Consider the following 18089-nt stretch of genomic DNA (forward strand, 5'->3'; position numbering starts at 1 on the left):
TGTAAGGGTAAGAGAGAGAGAAGTGGAGTGAAAAATATATTAATATCACAGGGAATTGAGTTAAACCTAAACTCTCCCTTTTCATGATGGATAAGATGATCATTAAGAATATCATGATAAAGATTAGGATGTCTCTTGTTTAGTGAAGAGTTCTTTAAACATTTCAGATGGAATTTCTCCTTTTTGTAGCTGCACATTAAAGCTGCAGATTTCCCTAATACTGTCTACTCCCACTCCAACCTTGCACCCAACCTGGCAAATTTAGGCAGAAAAATAAATGTCAGCTCTTCTCCTTCTACCCATGCATATACCTTGTCCTGACCTTCTAATAGCTGTTTTACACATCTCTTCAGGAAGCAGCCAGACTTTCCAAAGCTTCTGCACATCAGATGCTAACCTCCATTCCTGCATCTTTGCTCACTTAGTCCTTTCTTCTTCCTTCACCCTTCTCTTCCCAAAATTCCAAACACTTCTTTCAAATGCTAGTACATATTATTTTAAAAGTTACATATCTGAATACAGAAATCACTCCTCATTTCTATAGCAATTTTACCTTTGATCTCTTTTTATTTTAAAAATCAATCATTAGCTCCACTGCTCAGAGAGCTTTTATTACTATGCATCTGTGTTGGGTTTATGTAGCAAGGTTTTGGTACTGGAGGGCTGCAGGGGTGAGCAGGGCACAGCAGCTACCCCATGTCGGATCAGAGCCAGCTCCAGATGGCTCCAAAAGGGATCTGACACTGGGCAGAGCTGAGCCACGAGTGACACTGGCTGTGCCTCCGTGAGAGCAGATCTAAGAAAGGGAACAACTACTGTTCAACAGCAGCTGGGAGAGGAGTGAGGAACGTGAAAGAAACAGCTCTGCGGGCACCGAGGTGTAGAGCAGAAGTTTCCTGCAGCCCAGGAAAGGCCCACAGAGAGGCAGGCTGTCCTCCTGCAGCCCACAGGCACCATGTGAAGATCTCCACATGTAGCCATGGAGCTGCCCTGAAGGAGGTGCAGCACACGGAGAGCTCCAGCAGGAGTAGGGCCTGCAACGGAGCTGCAACCCATGGAGAGGAGCCTGCAGTGAGGCAGGAATTCTGGGAGAACTGCTGCCCATGGGGACCCATTCTGGAGCAGTTACTAATGGATGGGCCCTGTGGTAATAAGCTGTACTGAAGCAGTGCTTGAACAGCTGCAGCCTGTGGGTCAGTTCAGTAAGGTTGGCGTCCTGTGTAGGGACTCCATGTGGAGCAGGGGGAGAGAGTGACCATGGATGAGCAGCAGAGATGATGCCTTATGGACTGATGGCAGCCCCTATTCCCTGTTACCCTGTACTGCATGGCAGGAGGAGGTAGATGGGAGGAAATTGGTTTTAGTTTCTCACTGCTCTAGTCTGTTAGTAATAGGAAATAAACTACATTAAGCTCCCTATGCTTAGTCTGTTTTGTCCATGCTGGTACTTGGCGAGTGATATCCCTGTCCCTGCTTCATCCCTTGAACCTTTTTTCATCACATTTCCTCCCTCTCTTCCTCTGAGGGAGGGGAGTGAGAGAGTAGTGTAGTGGAATTCAGCTGCCCGGCAGGGTGAAACCACCAAAGCACTTTCTACAGATATTGATCAATCTACAGAATAAGTGGATATTTCCATTTGCAGCTGAACAGTTGCAAAAGAAATTCAGTACATTTCATTTTTATCAGTCATGTTAATTACTAAAAGTACATATGGGGTACTTGGGAATTTTATTACATGTAAATGCACTTTTCTGCTCATCTGATATTATTAAACACAGTGATTATAAAATACGTAGGAAGAAAGTGTGTTTTCCACTGCTGAACTTGAACTGCTATTGATAAACTACCACTTCCCTGAGAGAAAACTTTCAGTGGTTAAGGATGTTGTGTGTTGGTTTTCTTCTCCCTCGTCTGCCTTCCAGACTTTAAAACCTCCCTAGAAATTCTAAGTATGCTTATGTTTCGCAAAATACAGAAATATCTTTGTGAGGTTCAGAATTCCTTCAGTCTCAAGGGTGTTGTGAAGTTTAAATTAATTAACATCTGATAAGAAATCTCAAATTCTCAGATGAAAGGATGTGTATGGGTCAAATTCTGATTTACACAATGTAAATCAAATAGGAAATCCCAATATATTCTGGCACAAAAGATACCAATGAATCTTAATAATTTAATACTATACTACAAAATTAGTTCAGTTTACAACGCAAACCAGGAATTTGCTAACTGCAAGCACTGCAAATCCACAGTGGGATTTGAAAGCCTTGGTGACTTCCTTCTGCCTCCACTAATTAAGACAACGCAAGCAGAGCTTAGCTGATAACTTACTGGTAATGTGTGAATTGCAAAAGAACTCTCTAATAGCAAGGTGAGTTGTGAAGGAGTCCTTAGAAGGTGGAAACATTTGGGAAAGAGCAAACTTGTCAGGCGTCATATAATGAAGGTGAGATTTAGATGTACTTTCCCCTCATGCTTTCCCTAACACAGAGATGCTCCTTCCAGCAAATTCAATAGGCACTGCCTACCTGTAACTGGGCAAAGAGCATGCTCTGCAGAAGTTTTATAGGATGCTCTTTTATAGTTCTCATTTTTTTTGACCAAAACTCTGCTTTGGATCCTAAACTAGCAGAGGGCTCATAAACAGGTAAAAATATAAGCCAGCACTCAACGTGTATCCACAGCAGGACCAATGTAAGCATGGATAGCAGACAATGCCTTCACACTCTACAAGCTGGGGAAAATAGTATTCTCCACTTCTAACAGGCATGGAACTGATATAAACTGTATATTCTCACGGAAAGTCTGTGGCAGCAAGGAGTTCAACATGGGCATTCTGTATCCTAAACCCATAACTATTTTATGACTATGCCACAAGATGAATTTTCAGACTTCAACCTTACTGTGCCAGGACACTATGAATTCTCTTTAATACAGAAAAACATAAAACATTCTGCAATCCCAAGCCAACATCCACAGGCTATGCCCATGGCATCACTTCTGCTCTCCTCACATAAAGAGGTCACCCAGGATTCTCCACAATTAGGAAGGAGGGAGAATAGAGGGCAAAACATTTTGCTGGATCTTAAGCTGGCAAAGGGTGACCAAATATTTACTAAATGATAGATGTGTAAATTAGGACCCATTCAGTTTCTTCCAACTATGTCATCCTGCATTTCCCCTCTTGGCAATGATTCTGCATTTTCTTCAGCAATAGGCCTTAAGCATGTGAGAAGATGAGTCAGTTACCAACTTCTTATTATTATTCCTATTGTAGAACTTAAATAGAGCATTCTGATGATAATGAATGAAGAGAAAAAGAAATTCATTTATCCCACCTACTTTCATTTACACATCTGCAAAGAATAAAAGTTATGACAAATACAGCAGACAAAATTCTAAATTCCCAATGAAACACAGCTGCTGGATAAGGTGATGTCTTTTTTATAAAGTTAATTTCAGGATAGCAGGGCACACAAAGAACAAAAATAGATAGTGCTCTAAACATCAAAAGGAAAAACCTTGTGATTGTGCATAAAATGCAAAAGTAACAGCTATCAGAATCAGTATGGCAGTCTGAGTAAACTCTGACACGTGAAATCACTAAAACAGTAAATCAAAATGAATGCAGAATTTGAATATATACAGTCAGTGCTAAAATGCAAAAGAGCAAAAGGTGGTTATGTCCAGTATATTCTCTTCTATCTTACCATTTGTTGATAAAAGTGAGTGAGCTGCATTTTGCTGTGGTAACCACTTGATCTTGTTTATTTTTTCTTCTATCTCCAAGCTCTTCAAATAATCAAATTCAGGTTCATGGCTCTGGAAAGTGCTGTAAACATTGTACTCCCCCTGACTGTAAGGCTCATTTTTACTCTGTGAAGAATAAGAACAACAAAAATGTATGTTGTATTATGGCAATATTTTTTCTCCTGCTAGAGGGGAAAGTGTACTAGCAGCCTTATAAATATAAAAATATTGAATGTATAATTAAATTTCTCATTTAAAACATGATATTGATAGATCTGTTTCTACAGGAATGAAATTTCCCGTAAGTATTGAAGTAGCATTTTATAAAGGACAGAATTTTCAAAGAAATGTCAATTGTTCAGTAAGGCTTTGCACAGAAGATGTTGTGCATGGACTAAATTTAAAACTGGAGCAGAAGAGATAACACAGCACAAACATTGTTTGAAATTGAATAACTCCATCAAAGAGGCAAAAGCTATTAAAACAAAAGTAAAACAAAGACCACCACTTCTCTTCTTAGCTTGGAATTTTGGAGCTCTGAAGTATTCTTTAGAGGAACAAGACTAAACTTCTGATGAAAAGAGATTTACCCTCCTTCCACATTCTTTTTTACTCAATCTTGAGATTATAAGCAAGTTTTTTTTGTTAGATCTAATGGAAGTACTAACAATGAAAACGGCTTTTAGCAAGCTATTAAGGACTAACTCACATACCTCAGGTTCCCTTTGGAATATAACAACCCGACCCCCCTTGTCACCAGTAGCCAGCAGTTCTCCAGTGTGGTTGAACTCAACTGTAGAAATAATATCAGCTAAAGGGGAAAAGAGAGAGAAAAAGGAAAATTTTAGTTTGCTCCTACATTGCCATTATGATTATCAAGCACTTCACAAAAAAAAAATGAGGGATTTGAAGGGAAATGAATTCAACAGCAAGGCACTAATGCAAACAGGCTGCATGCCATTAGAATCCAAGGTTGCTACACAACGAAATCAGTGCAAACGTATGGATGCAAACTTGTGTTTCCAGCACATCTGCAGCCTGGAGATCTCTAGAGGGGTTAAGATTCAGGAAGAGCAAACCCAGACTCCTATAAAGCTTTTTCACTTCTGAAGACAGCAGACAGTGTTGGCCCCCTGCTATTTCCTCGGCAGGGACCAATGTGAAAGCTTATTCCTGCTGTATGTATTATTTATTCTTCATCCTTTATTAGGGTTCCAATAAAACCCTAAGCACTAGTTTACTAGTGTTTGAGCCAACAGTAAAAAGGCAAAGTACATGTGCCACAAAGAACTGCTCACTGTGCCATGCTGGCAAGAGCCCATTCAAATCAGAGTTTTCAGTAAATCACTTCAGCACCATAAAAATGTGTCATCAGAAGATAAAAAGATCGCAGTCTTTTTCTAATTTTCAACAATTCTCTTTCCCTAAGCAATTGCATCAGCTTATACAAGAAACCTCATCAAAACCTGAGGCCAATCTTGAGCACAAAATACTGAACATCAGAATGAGAAGGGAGAAATTGATAGGAGGAAAAGAACTGGCTCTTCTGCTTGTATGACAGCAAATGCGAGAATCATAATCCACAGTTAATCCTACACTATTAGCATAATTTAAATTAAAATGCGTAGTGCAATAGTAAATTAAGAAGCCATCACATATACAACCACAGACAAACGCAGGGTATTACTGAGAGACTACACGTATGAATTCTCTATAATGATCAGCATGCACTCAGCAGAAACATGGGCCGCATTTTTTGAAGCATCCATAGTCAGTAGCTGCTCTTTAGGCATTAAAAGCTGTGGTTTTTAAATGTGTTCATCATCCATCAGTTTATAACAAGAACAATGGGGCTACAGGAGGGTTAAGCTCTTTTGAAAGCCTAGCCCCAAATGAGTTCACTAAAATTTAAAGGAATTAAAATAACAAGTGGATGCTCCATTTATTGGATACATTTTGTGAACTGAAAACATCTGCTCCTATTATTCCTCTAATAAACTAGTAGTTGAGTGTTAAAAAGCTCCTATTGCCAGTAGCTCTCATCAGCAACACGGTTTCCAAAAACCCAGATTCTTACTGGAAGATTATAAGCACCACCTGAAGAAGGAAAACCATACTCTAATAATGATAAAGCGTCTCTTTTGATCTTTTTAAGAAATCTCCATCATTCAACTCTGTTTGTCTCTCTAAAAAAACGTTCTTTTTTTTTTTTTTCATGTAAAGAAGGGAGGAAGGATCGTAAAGTATGCACACGATTATTTCTTTTTTTTCCTGAATAAAATGCATGGATGCATAGCCTTTGAAAGAAATGGCATACAACAACTTGCAACATTTTGGTCATGAACCCTAAGCTTCTCATACTTGATTCTTTATGCACACCTCTGCAGACTGTATTTCACAGGTGGTTATCCCAGCTGCTCTCACCTTACTAGAGTATGAGAAGAATAGAGAGGCTATGGCTGGTGATGCTCTGGGGCTCAGGAAGGGCTGGGTTGGATCTAAAAAATACTTAACATAAAAAAAATCAGATCAACTTTCTTGGCATGTAAAGTTCATTTGTAGTTCTTATTGAGAATATATCTTGGTTATATTGTTCTTATCCATATCCATGGCAGGTGTGAGCTCCGGCTCATAAAACAATATTTGCATAGTTTTAGTCATTTAAAGTTGTATCTGACCCCAACCAAACAGGCAGAACTGCAGATGACTCATACTGACAGTGTTTTTAGACTTATCTCTAGCGTGCATTGGGCAAGAAGGCAAGAGGGGAGAAGTGTATTAAGAAAATGTGTGTATTGGTGTATATACTCAGGCATATGTAGTGCATAATAATTTTCCCAACAGGTCCCGAAAAAATCAGATGCAAAAGTAATGAATGGCTTTTACATTAGTATATGTGAATACACTTTCTGTTGGCTTGAAATACTTCCACAGTGGCATGAAATTGTCTGTAAATGATCACAAGATACTACAGAAGGCACCTCTAAATGGTCACAAAGCACCACAGACACTTCAGCCAATGCCCAGTGAAGTCAACAGGAGTATTTGCATAGTCATCAACAGCAACCAAAGCAGGGTAATAATAAAACCTCTGTGTTTATTAAAATATTGTGTGCTGTTAAGTGATTATTGTTTAAATAAAAGCAGCTAACACATAAGTATCTCTGGGCAGTCGATGTGATATAGTTCAGTGCATAATTCCCTCCCTCATAAGCTGTTTCTCCCAGAGGCATCTTTCCTTTCAACAAGAGAAGTGAATTCTGAACTGGAAACTGCCCATCGTTTTTAAATTAACTTGTTCTTAAGAGAAGATCAGAACCAATATTCCGACCTTACATGGTATGCAGCTTGTTGGTAAAAAATTAGCCTTGAATTGAAAAATCACTTTTATTGATCCTGTAAATAACAGCTGAAAACAACAGCCAAAATATCTTATCCAACATACCAGTTCAGCAGGCAAGCATTAGTCATGCTGCTTTCATAAAGATTAGCCGAGATGGCTCTTTCTAAGACAGACGAGGCAGGAACAGAATCAATCCACAAAGCTTTTCATATCCCTCTGCAGGACATTCCCCTACAGCTTTGCCAGCGCTATAGCAACATCAGCCACTATGGTCTCCCTACAGACTCTTACATTGGAGAATGACTCCCTGAGGATGCAGAGAAGCAAACTCCCAGCAAACTACCCTCTCTGGGATATATAAATGCTCCTCAATGCAAGAACTGGTGAATTTGCACATCCAGTAAGCCCTTGGTAAGGGATGATTGAGATGAAAGGCTCCATCCTGCTCTACACCTTCCATGCCCTAGCATTATCAAACTTGGCACTAACTTTGATTATATGAAAAAGAGCTAATTTACCTATTAAGGTAACCTTAATAGCCAATGTTGACAATTAAATTGCAAATTTCAACTTTAATGCAATATTAATCTTCCTGATCTGTGTGTAAATTCCCCACTTTGTCTACACAGATATGCATATAAATTTGTATTTAAAAGACATGATGCATAACATTTTCACACAACTGAAAAACACAAGTTTAGTATTCAATATACAGATGCTGGCTGAGAAAAACACACAGAAAACCTTCAAAGGATAAGAAAACACTCCAGGGAGGTACACACCTGCTTCTCTTATATATCCTGCTACAGCAAATTGTTCCAGAAGACACTACATATTACAGACCTCATTCCTCAGGCCAATTTTACAGATTGACAGAAACACAAACCTAGACCCTAAGCCAACAGGAAGTTTTTCCTGATCCAGTCTGAAACATTTCATTCCCTGACTCCTAGTCATCTCTCATTATACCTCATTATATAATTCCTCTGCAGCTTCAGTTTACCCTCTTTAAAGGCGTTTAATTGTGATGTCGTACTGAACAGCTGCTGCTTAGTTATCTATATTCATCTTTTCTAATAGATCTAAGTATATCAGTGTACAACTATGCACATCAAGACATCTCTAGCTGTTTGTACTTCTCTTCCCTCAGTTTCATTAGCACTGTTCCCACACAGATGCAGGCAAATGAACTCTCAGTAGTGCCCACTCAGACTCAGCACGGGGTGGGATGAAACAAAGGCAGGCAAATGCAGCCCCATTTACTTTGCTCTATGCTTCACACCATCACACACTTTTTTGTGTTCAGTTCCTGGACTCTCTCAAGTTTATTTTACAGGTTTTTAATAGCTTCTTCCTTGGATTTAAGTAAAAGGTAACACAGACCAGGTAAAATACCTCTACAATAATTACAAAACTCATCTGTGTAATAAATTTTTCTATCACTTAGGGGGACTCTACCAAAACTGTTCACTATGCAGAGCAAGAGATAGCCTAACATACTTTACTCATCTTTACACAGTCTTTTGATCATAATCCTCAAGCAACTCTAAGTAAAGTTCAACTACACTTTTCTGTATGTTACTTTTTCTAATAATTTCTGCTTTTCATTTGAAGGCCCAGGTATATTTTATAAACATTACTTTGGCTCCAGAAGATCAGGCAAGCAATGAAATTTTTCAGAAGTATTTCATCCAACAGAGAAATGCATATTTTTGGAGCAAGTTTTGAGGGAAAACATCATGATGCAGCTGTACAGGGAAAAGATGATCAGAGAATATAATATACAGCTGAACAGCACTATAATCCTGATAAAGACTTAAAGGATTTGCAATGAGCCAGAATACTGTAATTAACATCAGTATTTTTCTCATAAAAGGTTGTGAAATCCCACTGATAAGAACAGGTCAGAATGTTTCCTTAATAGTTCATCCACCACAACCAGCATCACAACAACGGCCTGAGCTGACTAAAGCAGCATCTAGGTTTTTGTTGTGTTTTCCCAGTGGCTAGAAGGCAATCTTGTAGTCTACACTGTTTCAACCAAGTTTTGACCTGGCCTAACCTTGGCTTGTGAAATCCAATAAGATCACAGCACAATCTGGAATGGCTGCAAGCAATGTTCGGTCATACTGATACTAAAGTCCCCGAGGAACATAATCTGGAAGAAACAACAAAGAAGCTTGCAACAAAGAGCGATATAAAACAAGAGGACAAATGGTAGATAAAAGATGAGCAATATTACAGTAACATAGATTGAGCTATGTTGTCGGAATTTAATTTAGACTTGGTAAAAAAAAAAAAAAAAAAAGGTAAATAAAAAATTGAGTGAAAGAGCCGATTCCCCTTTTATCAAGCTGATGGGTTTCCTCCAGCAGCTAGAAAACAACATATGCAAACCACTAAGGTATGAGGGTCGGATGGATCCTTCTTTTCTGAAGCAGCTGGCAGAAATATCTCTGGCAAAAGAAGTTGCATACGTGACACAACAGGCTCTGTAGCATGCATTCACAGCATGCTCGTGCTGTGCAATTACACAGCATCAGAAACCACCCTTCAAAATGCAAGGAAGCAAAAAGAAAAATCTCACATATTGCACTGCCCATACCATGACTAACTAAAAGCTGATACACCAGAAAACCAACTCCACTCTACTGGAAGACATTTTGTTCACAATCTTAATACCTTTCCATGCCATCAAAGCAGCGTAAGACAAGCAGTATTCAGCTGAGTGGCCACTTGGGAAGGACAGATGAGAGAAAAAGAGAGCACGAGCATGCACAAAATAGCAAGTATGCGTGGACTGTGAAAAAGTAGCAAAAAAAGTTGATGTGGGAGAGATGTGCAAAAGCCTGAGCTTGAAAGAACACAATGAAATGCTACAACAGAAGGTAAGAAAGCAGTCTGAAACAAAGGATTTATCTGCTGCTTTGCCCCTGACATTGTCACCCTGCTAAATCACACTCTGTAGCTTTTCTTGTTCATTTTGGCTTTAAACCCAGATGATGATTATGCTACAAAATGGTGTTTGTTCCACGCTATGCAAAACACAACAGGCATTTTGGCCAAGGCAAACTCAGAACATAAGTGCTAATAGTGTAAGTGCCTCAGGGATCAGCAAAACAAGGTGATCAATCAATAGCAGAACAAAGTCCAGAGAAGTGTGTGTGCCCCTGCACTTTGTGTCATTGCTTTCCTAACTGATGCCTTTCTTGGCTTCACTGTCAGCAAGAACAAATATATTGAGGGCAGTATCCATCAGCCCCATTTAATCCTGTCAAGTAAGATCAAGGAAGTTTATTGGACCAAGTATTACCTTTCTTCCTGAGTATAACAATATCCTCCCGATGTGAAACCCAAAAGTACAGGGTTGAATGCTGACTACCTCCTGAAAGGCAGCTTTAAAAACAAGTCTTTCACTCTGGGTGAGTGGTAAAAAATAATGAGTAAAAAATCTCCTAACTTCAAATCCTCAGCAGCACTGGGTAAATCTTTCCCTTTTTTCTATCTTCTGAATTTTAGAAATGCTACAAATAGACACCTTAGTGTGCTCGCCTGCTTTGGCTGACCATGATACCACCAGGATGCAGCTGAGTTTCACTAAGTTTCACAGGCCTATGCATCTCTAAATACTCAGGGACCATGAAAAGTAACTTTCCCATTCAGAATATTTGAATGCAGTGCTCACTCAAAGAACAAATTTACTTGAGAAATTCCAGAACGCAAATGCAAAATTTGCATTTCAAGGTTACCCAAAGAGCTGCCTGAAGCCATTGCGAGACCTCAATTATTTTTCAACAATCTTGGGAATCGGGAGAGGTCTCAGCCAACTGTAATCTGGTATACATGGAACCAGTTTTCCAATAAGAAAGAATACCCTCATGATTATAGGCCTGTCAGTCTCACTTTAGTGCCTGGTAAAATTATGGATTAATTAATTATTAATTAAATAATAACTATTAATAATTAAGATTATTGTGTGAGTTACTGAAAAACACTTGAAAGACAATGCAGTCATTGGTCATAGACATCACGAGTTCATAAGCAGCAAGTCCTATTTAGCTAACTAAGTTTTCTTTTATGACAAGGTTACCCACTAACTTGAACAAGGGAAGTCAGTTGATGTGATATACTTTGATTTCAGTACAGCTTTTGGTACTATTTCTCAGAGTATCCCTTTGGACGAAATGTCCAGCATACAGCTAGACAAATACATAATGTGATGGGAGGTCAAAGAGTTATAGCAAATGGGGTTACATCAGGCTGCCAGCCAGTCACTAATGGGGCTCCCCATGGTACCATTTTGGGGCCAGTTCTCTGCAATGCTTTTATAAATTATCTGGACGTAGGACTTAAATGCATACTAAACAAGTTCATGAACTATACTAAATTGAGAGGAGCTGTTGACTCCTTCAAGGGTGGAGAGGCTTTGCAGAGAGATCTTAACAAATTGGCTCCTCACAGGGAGCTCTGCTCTCTGTGACAGCAACAGGGCCCAAGGGAATGGCATGGAGCTGTGTCAGGGGAGGGGCAGCTGGGGGTTAGGGAAAGGGTCTGCACCAGAGGGTGGTGGGCTTGGAACAGGCTGCACAGGGCAGTGGGCATAACCCTGAGTTGCCAGAGATCAAGGAGTATTTGGACACTGCTCTTAGACATAAGGTTTGAGTTTTGGGTGGTGCTGTACAGAGCTGGGAGTTGGACTTGATGATCCCTGTAGTTCCCTTCCAACTCGGGATGTTCTATGATTCTGTGAGTACCTACCACCACTGTGATTTACGATTTGTAGCCTTGAACTTTGATATAGTTGGGCTTTCCTCCAATATTTGTACAGACTTCTATTTTGAGAGCTTAAACAATTCTCATCAGTTTCTTATTCTCACACTAGTTTCTATGTTATTTCCCCAATTAGAAAACCAGGAAATTACACCCAACTACAGGAGCACAATCAATGAGAAAAAAAATATTTTTTTGCCTAAAGCACAAACATGCAACACAGATTATAAGGGTTCTTTGCTCTGTGGTAAAAAAGACTTCACACTGAATACATGTCACAGATTCAGATTTTAATTAAGCGACCCCCACTTTTATTGCTAATTTAAAGTCTCAAAGACCTTATTTCAGAGGTTCTGGCACTCATCTCTCTCCTGCAGAGTACAAAGAATCTGGGATTAGAGACTTGACCTTATGCCCACTGAAGTAAACGGGAAGTTTCTCACTACTTCAGTGATAAATAAGGTCAAGGAACATTTGTCAGATGCAGTGTAGCTGAAAATTAGGACACAGTTCTTAAAATTCTGGCTACAGTTTACACGCATTTTAGTTTCCTTCTGCACAAGGTGACCTGCTTAGATCAGCAAGACTGCAAAGCTTCAGCCGTTAGTTCCACAGAACCCCTAATTAATGTTACTATTTTTCCTAATGAAGTCAGTAAGTGCGCTACTTGTACCTTCATAACCTGAAACACTCAATGGACTGATAAAAAGTTTGCCATAAATCCTTTTAATACCTTTTTTGGGGCATCCATATGGTGGCACAGCATCACCTGCAGCACACGAGCAGCCTCACAGTGCTGGGAGAGCACAGCTCTGTGTATGTGCATGCAGGTAACAAAGGGTCTGACACCTGAATAAACCACTGAAAAATCAATCTGGCAGTTTGCTGAAAGATATCCACAGAAAGCTTCCAAAATGCTCATCCCCAAAGAGCTTCTCCACAGCCTATGCAGTGTAACACATGTTAGAAATTTATTCTCCTGAGATTTCTGAAAAATAAATCTCTAGATGTTCCTTTCTTGCTGTGTTTGCTGTTAAGTGAGGCAGGCCTGACTGGGCAGTTAAGGATTCAGCAACAGGCTTAAAACCCTCCATTTCATAAACATTAGTGCAATTAGAAAATGTGCCAGTCTGCTCCTCTTAGCAACCAACAGTGAAGGGCAGAAAGGAAAAAACTGCCATGGGCATCACATTATGTGTATGCAATTTCCAGAGCAAGGTTTGAACTGGTCATCACAAAACGAGGGCTGTCTGAGCTGGGAGCTCCTGCTCGGGTCCATGTTACTGCTCAGCGAGGAGCTGCACAGCCTGGCTGCCAGCAAAAGGCAGATTAGAAACGGTGCTGCCAAGTGCTAAAAATGCTAGGCAACCGGGTTTTACTGAGAGCACTGAAAGACCTTGAACTCCTTACTTTAGAGCAAGCAAATGCCAAGAATGGAAATCGTACAAATTATTAAAATACATTAATTTTAGTTGCACTGTCAGAAATGATTATACTTGTGCATAATAAATGCAATGGTCGACAACGAGCAAACATCAAGTTTTGTTAAAAGACTATTATAAAACAAAGACAAAATAACATATTTACATTTTAAAGGAAAATCATTAATTTAAAATGTATCCAAGGGTAATGAAAAGTCATCCAAAATTTAAAATATAATGCTGAATAATCTGATTCAATATGAATGCTATTTCCAACATAATACGTATGAACTTCAATAGAATTTCCCTGCCAGCTGGTTCTGAACTTTTTTTTTTTCTTTTTTAAGTGAGCAATTAAATTCCAGAAGCAAAGCTCTCAGTAATTCTGTCACAGCAGTTCTTATGTTCAAAGTGCTTTACAGGCATTAAACTCCCCAGCAGCCTAGGGAAGTCAGTAAGGAAATGTTAGCATTCCCATTTTACACAAAGGAAAAAAAAAATGAAAATGATCCTTGAGAGTTATTACCCAAGATCAGAGAAGCAGTTTTGATTCTACACATACTAAGGGACAGATAAGCCAGGCTAACCCTCAGCAAAACATTTCTATTTAGCAAAGCACTTAATCATTTGTCTAGATACTTAAATGTTCCCAAATTCAGTTCTAATGAGTATGCATGTAGTTAAATGAATATACTGGAGGAGACCTAACAATGCATCACAATAACAGGCACCAAGGAAGAAAAAGCCGTGGTGAGCAAGCTTTCAAGTGAAGCTGAGGGTATATAATCTTAAACATCATGGAGGGTTGGAGCTAGGTGCTGGACTAGAGCCAGAGTCTTTAAGTGCAGAGCAACGACAAGGAAAGCAGGGGACACAAAGCCATATCTGCACTACAGTATGCAGAACAGCTCCAGTACCTTCCTGCGCTTTGTAATACTATTATTAATACAGTTAAATTGTTAAGAGTGGACTTTGACAGGCTTGTATTACACTGCCCTTCCCCAGACAATCCTCAGCATGGTTCAGGAGTTACCATGAGCCAGGGACACTTCTCAGTAGGTCCTGACGTTTCAGAAACTGGAATTTAACTATCATAGGCATGGGCCACTTTATGCCAGCAGGCTGCAGTGCTCAGTAATACCTAGTTTACTTGAGTAGATGTGATTAGTGAATGTCACTCATAGGAATCAGTACTGCACATAGTGTGCAATAAACTATAACCAAACCTTGTGAGCAACATGCAGCTCAAACTTAAACATCACTGGACATCTCCTCTGTGATTCCCAGCAGTAGACCAGCAAGCGAAGGTCACAGTAGGGCTCGTTGGCTGTCAGGGGAACTTGATGCCAAGCTGTGTAGATATTCATCTAACATTAGCATCTGTTTGCTTGGCAGGCTCCAAAGGCAGTTCAGCTGACAACTCTGAATTTGCCTCTGGGTCTGTCACAAGATCATATAACTGTGGGACTTCTGGGAGTGCCTAATGCTTCTTTGATGAAGATCATGTACATCGTAATATATTAGAGCCTTTCTAAGCATCCTTTGAAATCAGCATTTGTGACCTCTCAGAATTATCCAGGTACTGTGGCTGGCTTAAGTGGCATTTAAACCAAAGCCAAACTTGAAGATCGTGCTATCAGTTCCTACAACAAGTTTATGTAATGATCCTAATAACAGAAAAATCGTATTTTTTTATGTTAACATGGGTTGTTGCTACTGATAACATCAAAGGCTGCTCCTAGGCTGGCCTCAAAATGAATAGAACAACCGTTAAACCATATATCTCAAACCATTGTGGAAAGGATTAATTTTAACTATTTGGTAGTGGCTTTCACTATGGTCTAAAAGCTCATCCCATAATACTGTTCATGAAAGACTAAAGTCCTCGTGTATATAGGAATCCAGCACAATAAATGTGATGAAAGATGGGATTACTCATGCTTAAAATGAAGGCATGCTAAACCACTCTAGCATAACAGGAACTAGAGGCACTGAGTTCTAGAGAGCCAGAGTGTGCAAAGAATAAATTTGCTAACAAGTTTAAGTGCATCTTATTTCTAGTAATTACTGTAATTACTCTTTTAAAAAAAATCACTTAAAGAACAGAAGATATTAAGAGTCAGTGTACTTCTCCTCAATCTGTGTCTGATAAAGAAACTTCAAACACTGTTAACAGCCTCAGGAAACAAACATCCCCATTTTGTGATACTCCCAAAGGATACCAATTACATAACAGGACTGGATCAGCATATATTATAAATGCTACGGACAGCATCTAAAAAAGCAACTGCACTGTTTGCTTGTCAGGCAATTTCAGATTCTTTTTCTACTCTGAGGAATGTGACAACACTCAAGTAACTTAGTATATTTCCTAAAACAGTCCTTAAAACTCCTTCCAGTCTAATAACACAACACTGCAAGTGGGAACTCAGCCTGCTTCCACTGCATTCACAGATGGGAACCTCCAAGCTTCAAACCAACTGTGTTTTAAGACTAAGCACTATCAGTCTTTCTGCATCAAATAGTTAAATTCAAAATACAGCTTCTGCTAGCATACTACTAAAACTTAAAAGTTAAGTAAAAAACAGCCTGAAAAGCCAACCTTAGCGGGTCAGACTTGTGTCTCCCAAACAGAGACAAAGCAGTTTTCCTAGAAGCCTCCCCAGGTCAGGGGGCTTCAAAGCATACTGTGACAGCTCGCTGATCTGCAGGCACCTTCCCCAGAGCCACACAACCTGGGGCTGTACCATTGGAGAGCTGCTGATGTGCAGCCCACACAGACAAAACTTAGACTTCTAAGCCCTCAATAGATGTGCAGGGCTCCCCCCACCCCCATACCCTTGAAGATATGCCTTGCAATCATCACCGGTTGTTGAAACAGGCCGCAGTAATTATTGCTGTGCTCTCAAAGCCAAACGAGTTCTGCGGCACGAGGCCAACCGAAGGCTCAGCTCTATTTTAATCCCACTATAATTATAAACGATAGATGTGCAGTTGAGATGCTGCTTTTGAATTTTTGTTTGCATGAGGGTGTATTTATTCCCCACAGAAGAGCACTGCAGAGAAATATTTGAGCTTGCACTACTCGAACTGGCATCAGTGCCGTTATAACGACGTCAGCTCAGTTCTGAGCCTGCGACAGCACTGCTGTCAGGACACACCGCTGCATTCCAAGCTAAATACAAAACATACCTTTTCACCATCCTCCATTAAGCAATGTTGACATATCTATTAAATGCAGAATGAAGAGAAAAGGTGTTGACAGGTTTCTCTGAGGCAAAACACGCTTATTAGGTGTTTAAAGGACTGTGATAAGGAGAAAGTTGTCACCCAAGCTGGAACCAGGGAACACAGGCTGGAAAATTAGCCAAAGGGTGGCTGGGTAGAGAGGGCCACCATGTCCCACAGGCTGGTGTGGACTTGCCACTGCCATCATGCCCTGTGCTGCAGTGAAAAGGGTAGACAGAGACCCAGACACGTTACGTTACCTTGGGCTCATTACAACGGTATTTTTAGTTCACATTTTTATCCCTAAATGATGCAATATTTATCAGGGGAAAAAAAAAAAATCTTTTACCTTGGAAAGCAACTTTGGTTGGAATAACACAAGCAGCTTCTACTTCGGTAGCCTCCTATGCACTTGCATATTTAGTAGCCAATTCATTTGAGATAGAGTTTTGCTTCTATGTGTTTTCCACTAACTGGAGGGTCTAGTGCAAAGCAATATCATACCAACGATATTTTAAGTACTTTGCAATGAAACCAGTAAGAAGTGTAGTAATTATTTACATTACATTCTCCAGATCATAGCTACTGCATGTTATTTTCTTTCCAAGAATGAAGGACTATAAGGAGCACAAGACATGAAGAAATGGAAGGAAATCATTATTACTGTGTTTCAAAGACAGAATAAACAAAACAATTTCCTCTGGATTCTGTTAGTTGGAGAGAACAAAATCATTCTCCTAAATCTTGAAGCAGAGCCTCACATTCCATGTCAGCTCAACAAATTTGTCTGTTAACTGTTCACATGTGGTCTTGATCATCCTTATCTACAAGTAAGATGTGGACCTTTCACAATAGAGAAGTATCTTTCAAATTTATAACCAATGCATGATGACAAGACTTGAACATTCTGAATTAATATTCAGACAAGGTGTTAACCATACACGGGGGAGGAATGCAAATTTCATCAATAAAATACAGTGCAAACCATAGAGTACATGAAATATCCCGAGTTGGAAAGGACCCACAGGGATCACTAAGTCCAACTCCAGGCTGCAAACAGGACCACCCAAAGATTAGACCAATACAATGCAATAAAAATAAAATTTAAATAATATTAAATAAGAAGAGGAACCTGTCACAAGCTCGTACCAGAAAGGGGACTTTATTTAAGTCTTCCATGCGTAAAATGGATGCCTAAAGAAAGTAGTTAGGGCCTTCAAATTCTTTGCAGCAGGACAATGGGAAATACAGGGACACTACTTTGGACTAATTGAACCTGCCAAAGATGTACAAGTTTGGAGAGAAAATCTCGTCCTCAACAAGATTCTTCAGGATGACCCATCAGCTGCACTCACACAGGGAAGCAAAAGCAAGCAGAAAATCTTCCTTTCCTAATGATTTCACACAGATTTAAGAGCTTTCAACCTAAAAAAATTCTGGAAAATCACCTGCCACAAAAATCCATCCATCAAGAAGTCACTAATTCATTTTTTCAGAAAGAACAGACAAATGAAAATGACTATCATAAAGACCCTATTGTGAATGAATGCATTTATTTGTTGCACCCGAAGTTTTTCCTG

General features: G+C 39.6%; 1 protein-coding gene across 12 annotated transcripts in view; it reads right to left on the reverse strand.

Annotated features, from left to right (window-relative positions):
- The window catches only part of PPP2R2C (protein phosphatase 2 regulatory subunit Bgamma), a 173557-nt gene that overhangs the window by 48219 nt on the left and 107249 nt on the right, over window positions 1-18089 (reverse strand). For all 12 annotated transcript variants that reach the window (XM_031588356.2, XM_090139685.1, XM_090139681.1 and 9 more), the window contains 2 exons: window positions 4461-4558; window positions 3708-3873 (listed from right to left, as the gene is read on the reverse strand). In XM_031588356.2, coding sequence (XP_031444216.1) covers window positions 3708-3873; window positions 4461-4558 — 264 coding nt within the window. The remainder of the gene's footprint in view (window positions 1-3707; window positions 3874-4460; window positions 4559-18089) is intronic.

The sequence above is a fragment of the Phasianus colchicus genome, chromosome 4, assembly GCF_987193195.1.
Source record: "Phasianus colchicus chromosome 4, bPhaCol1.hap1.1, whole genome shotgun sequence".
Taxonomy (NCBI): domain Eukaryota; kingdom Metazoa; phylum Chordata; class Aves; order Galliformes; family Phasianidae; genus Phasianus; species Phasianus colchicus.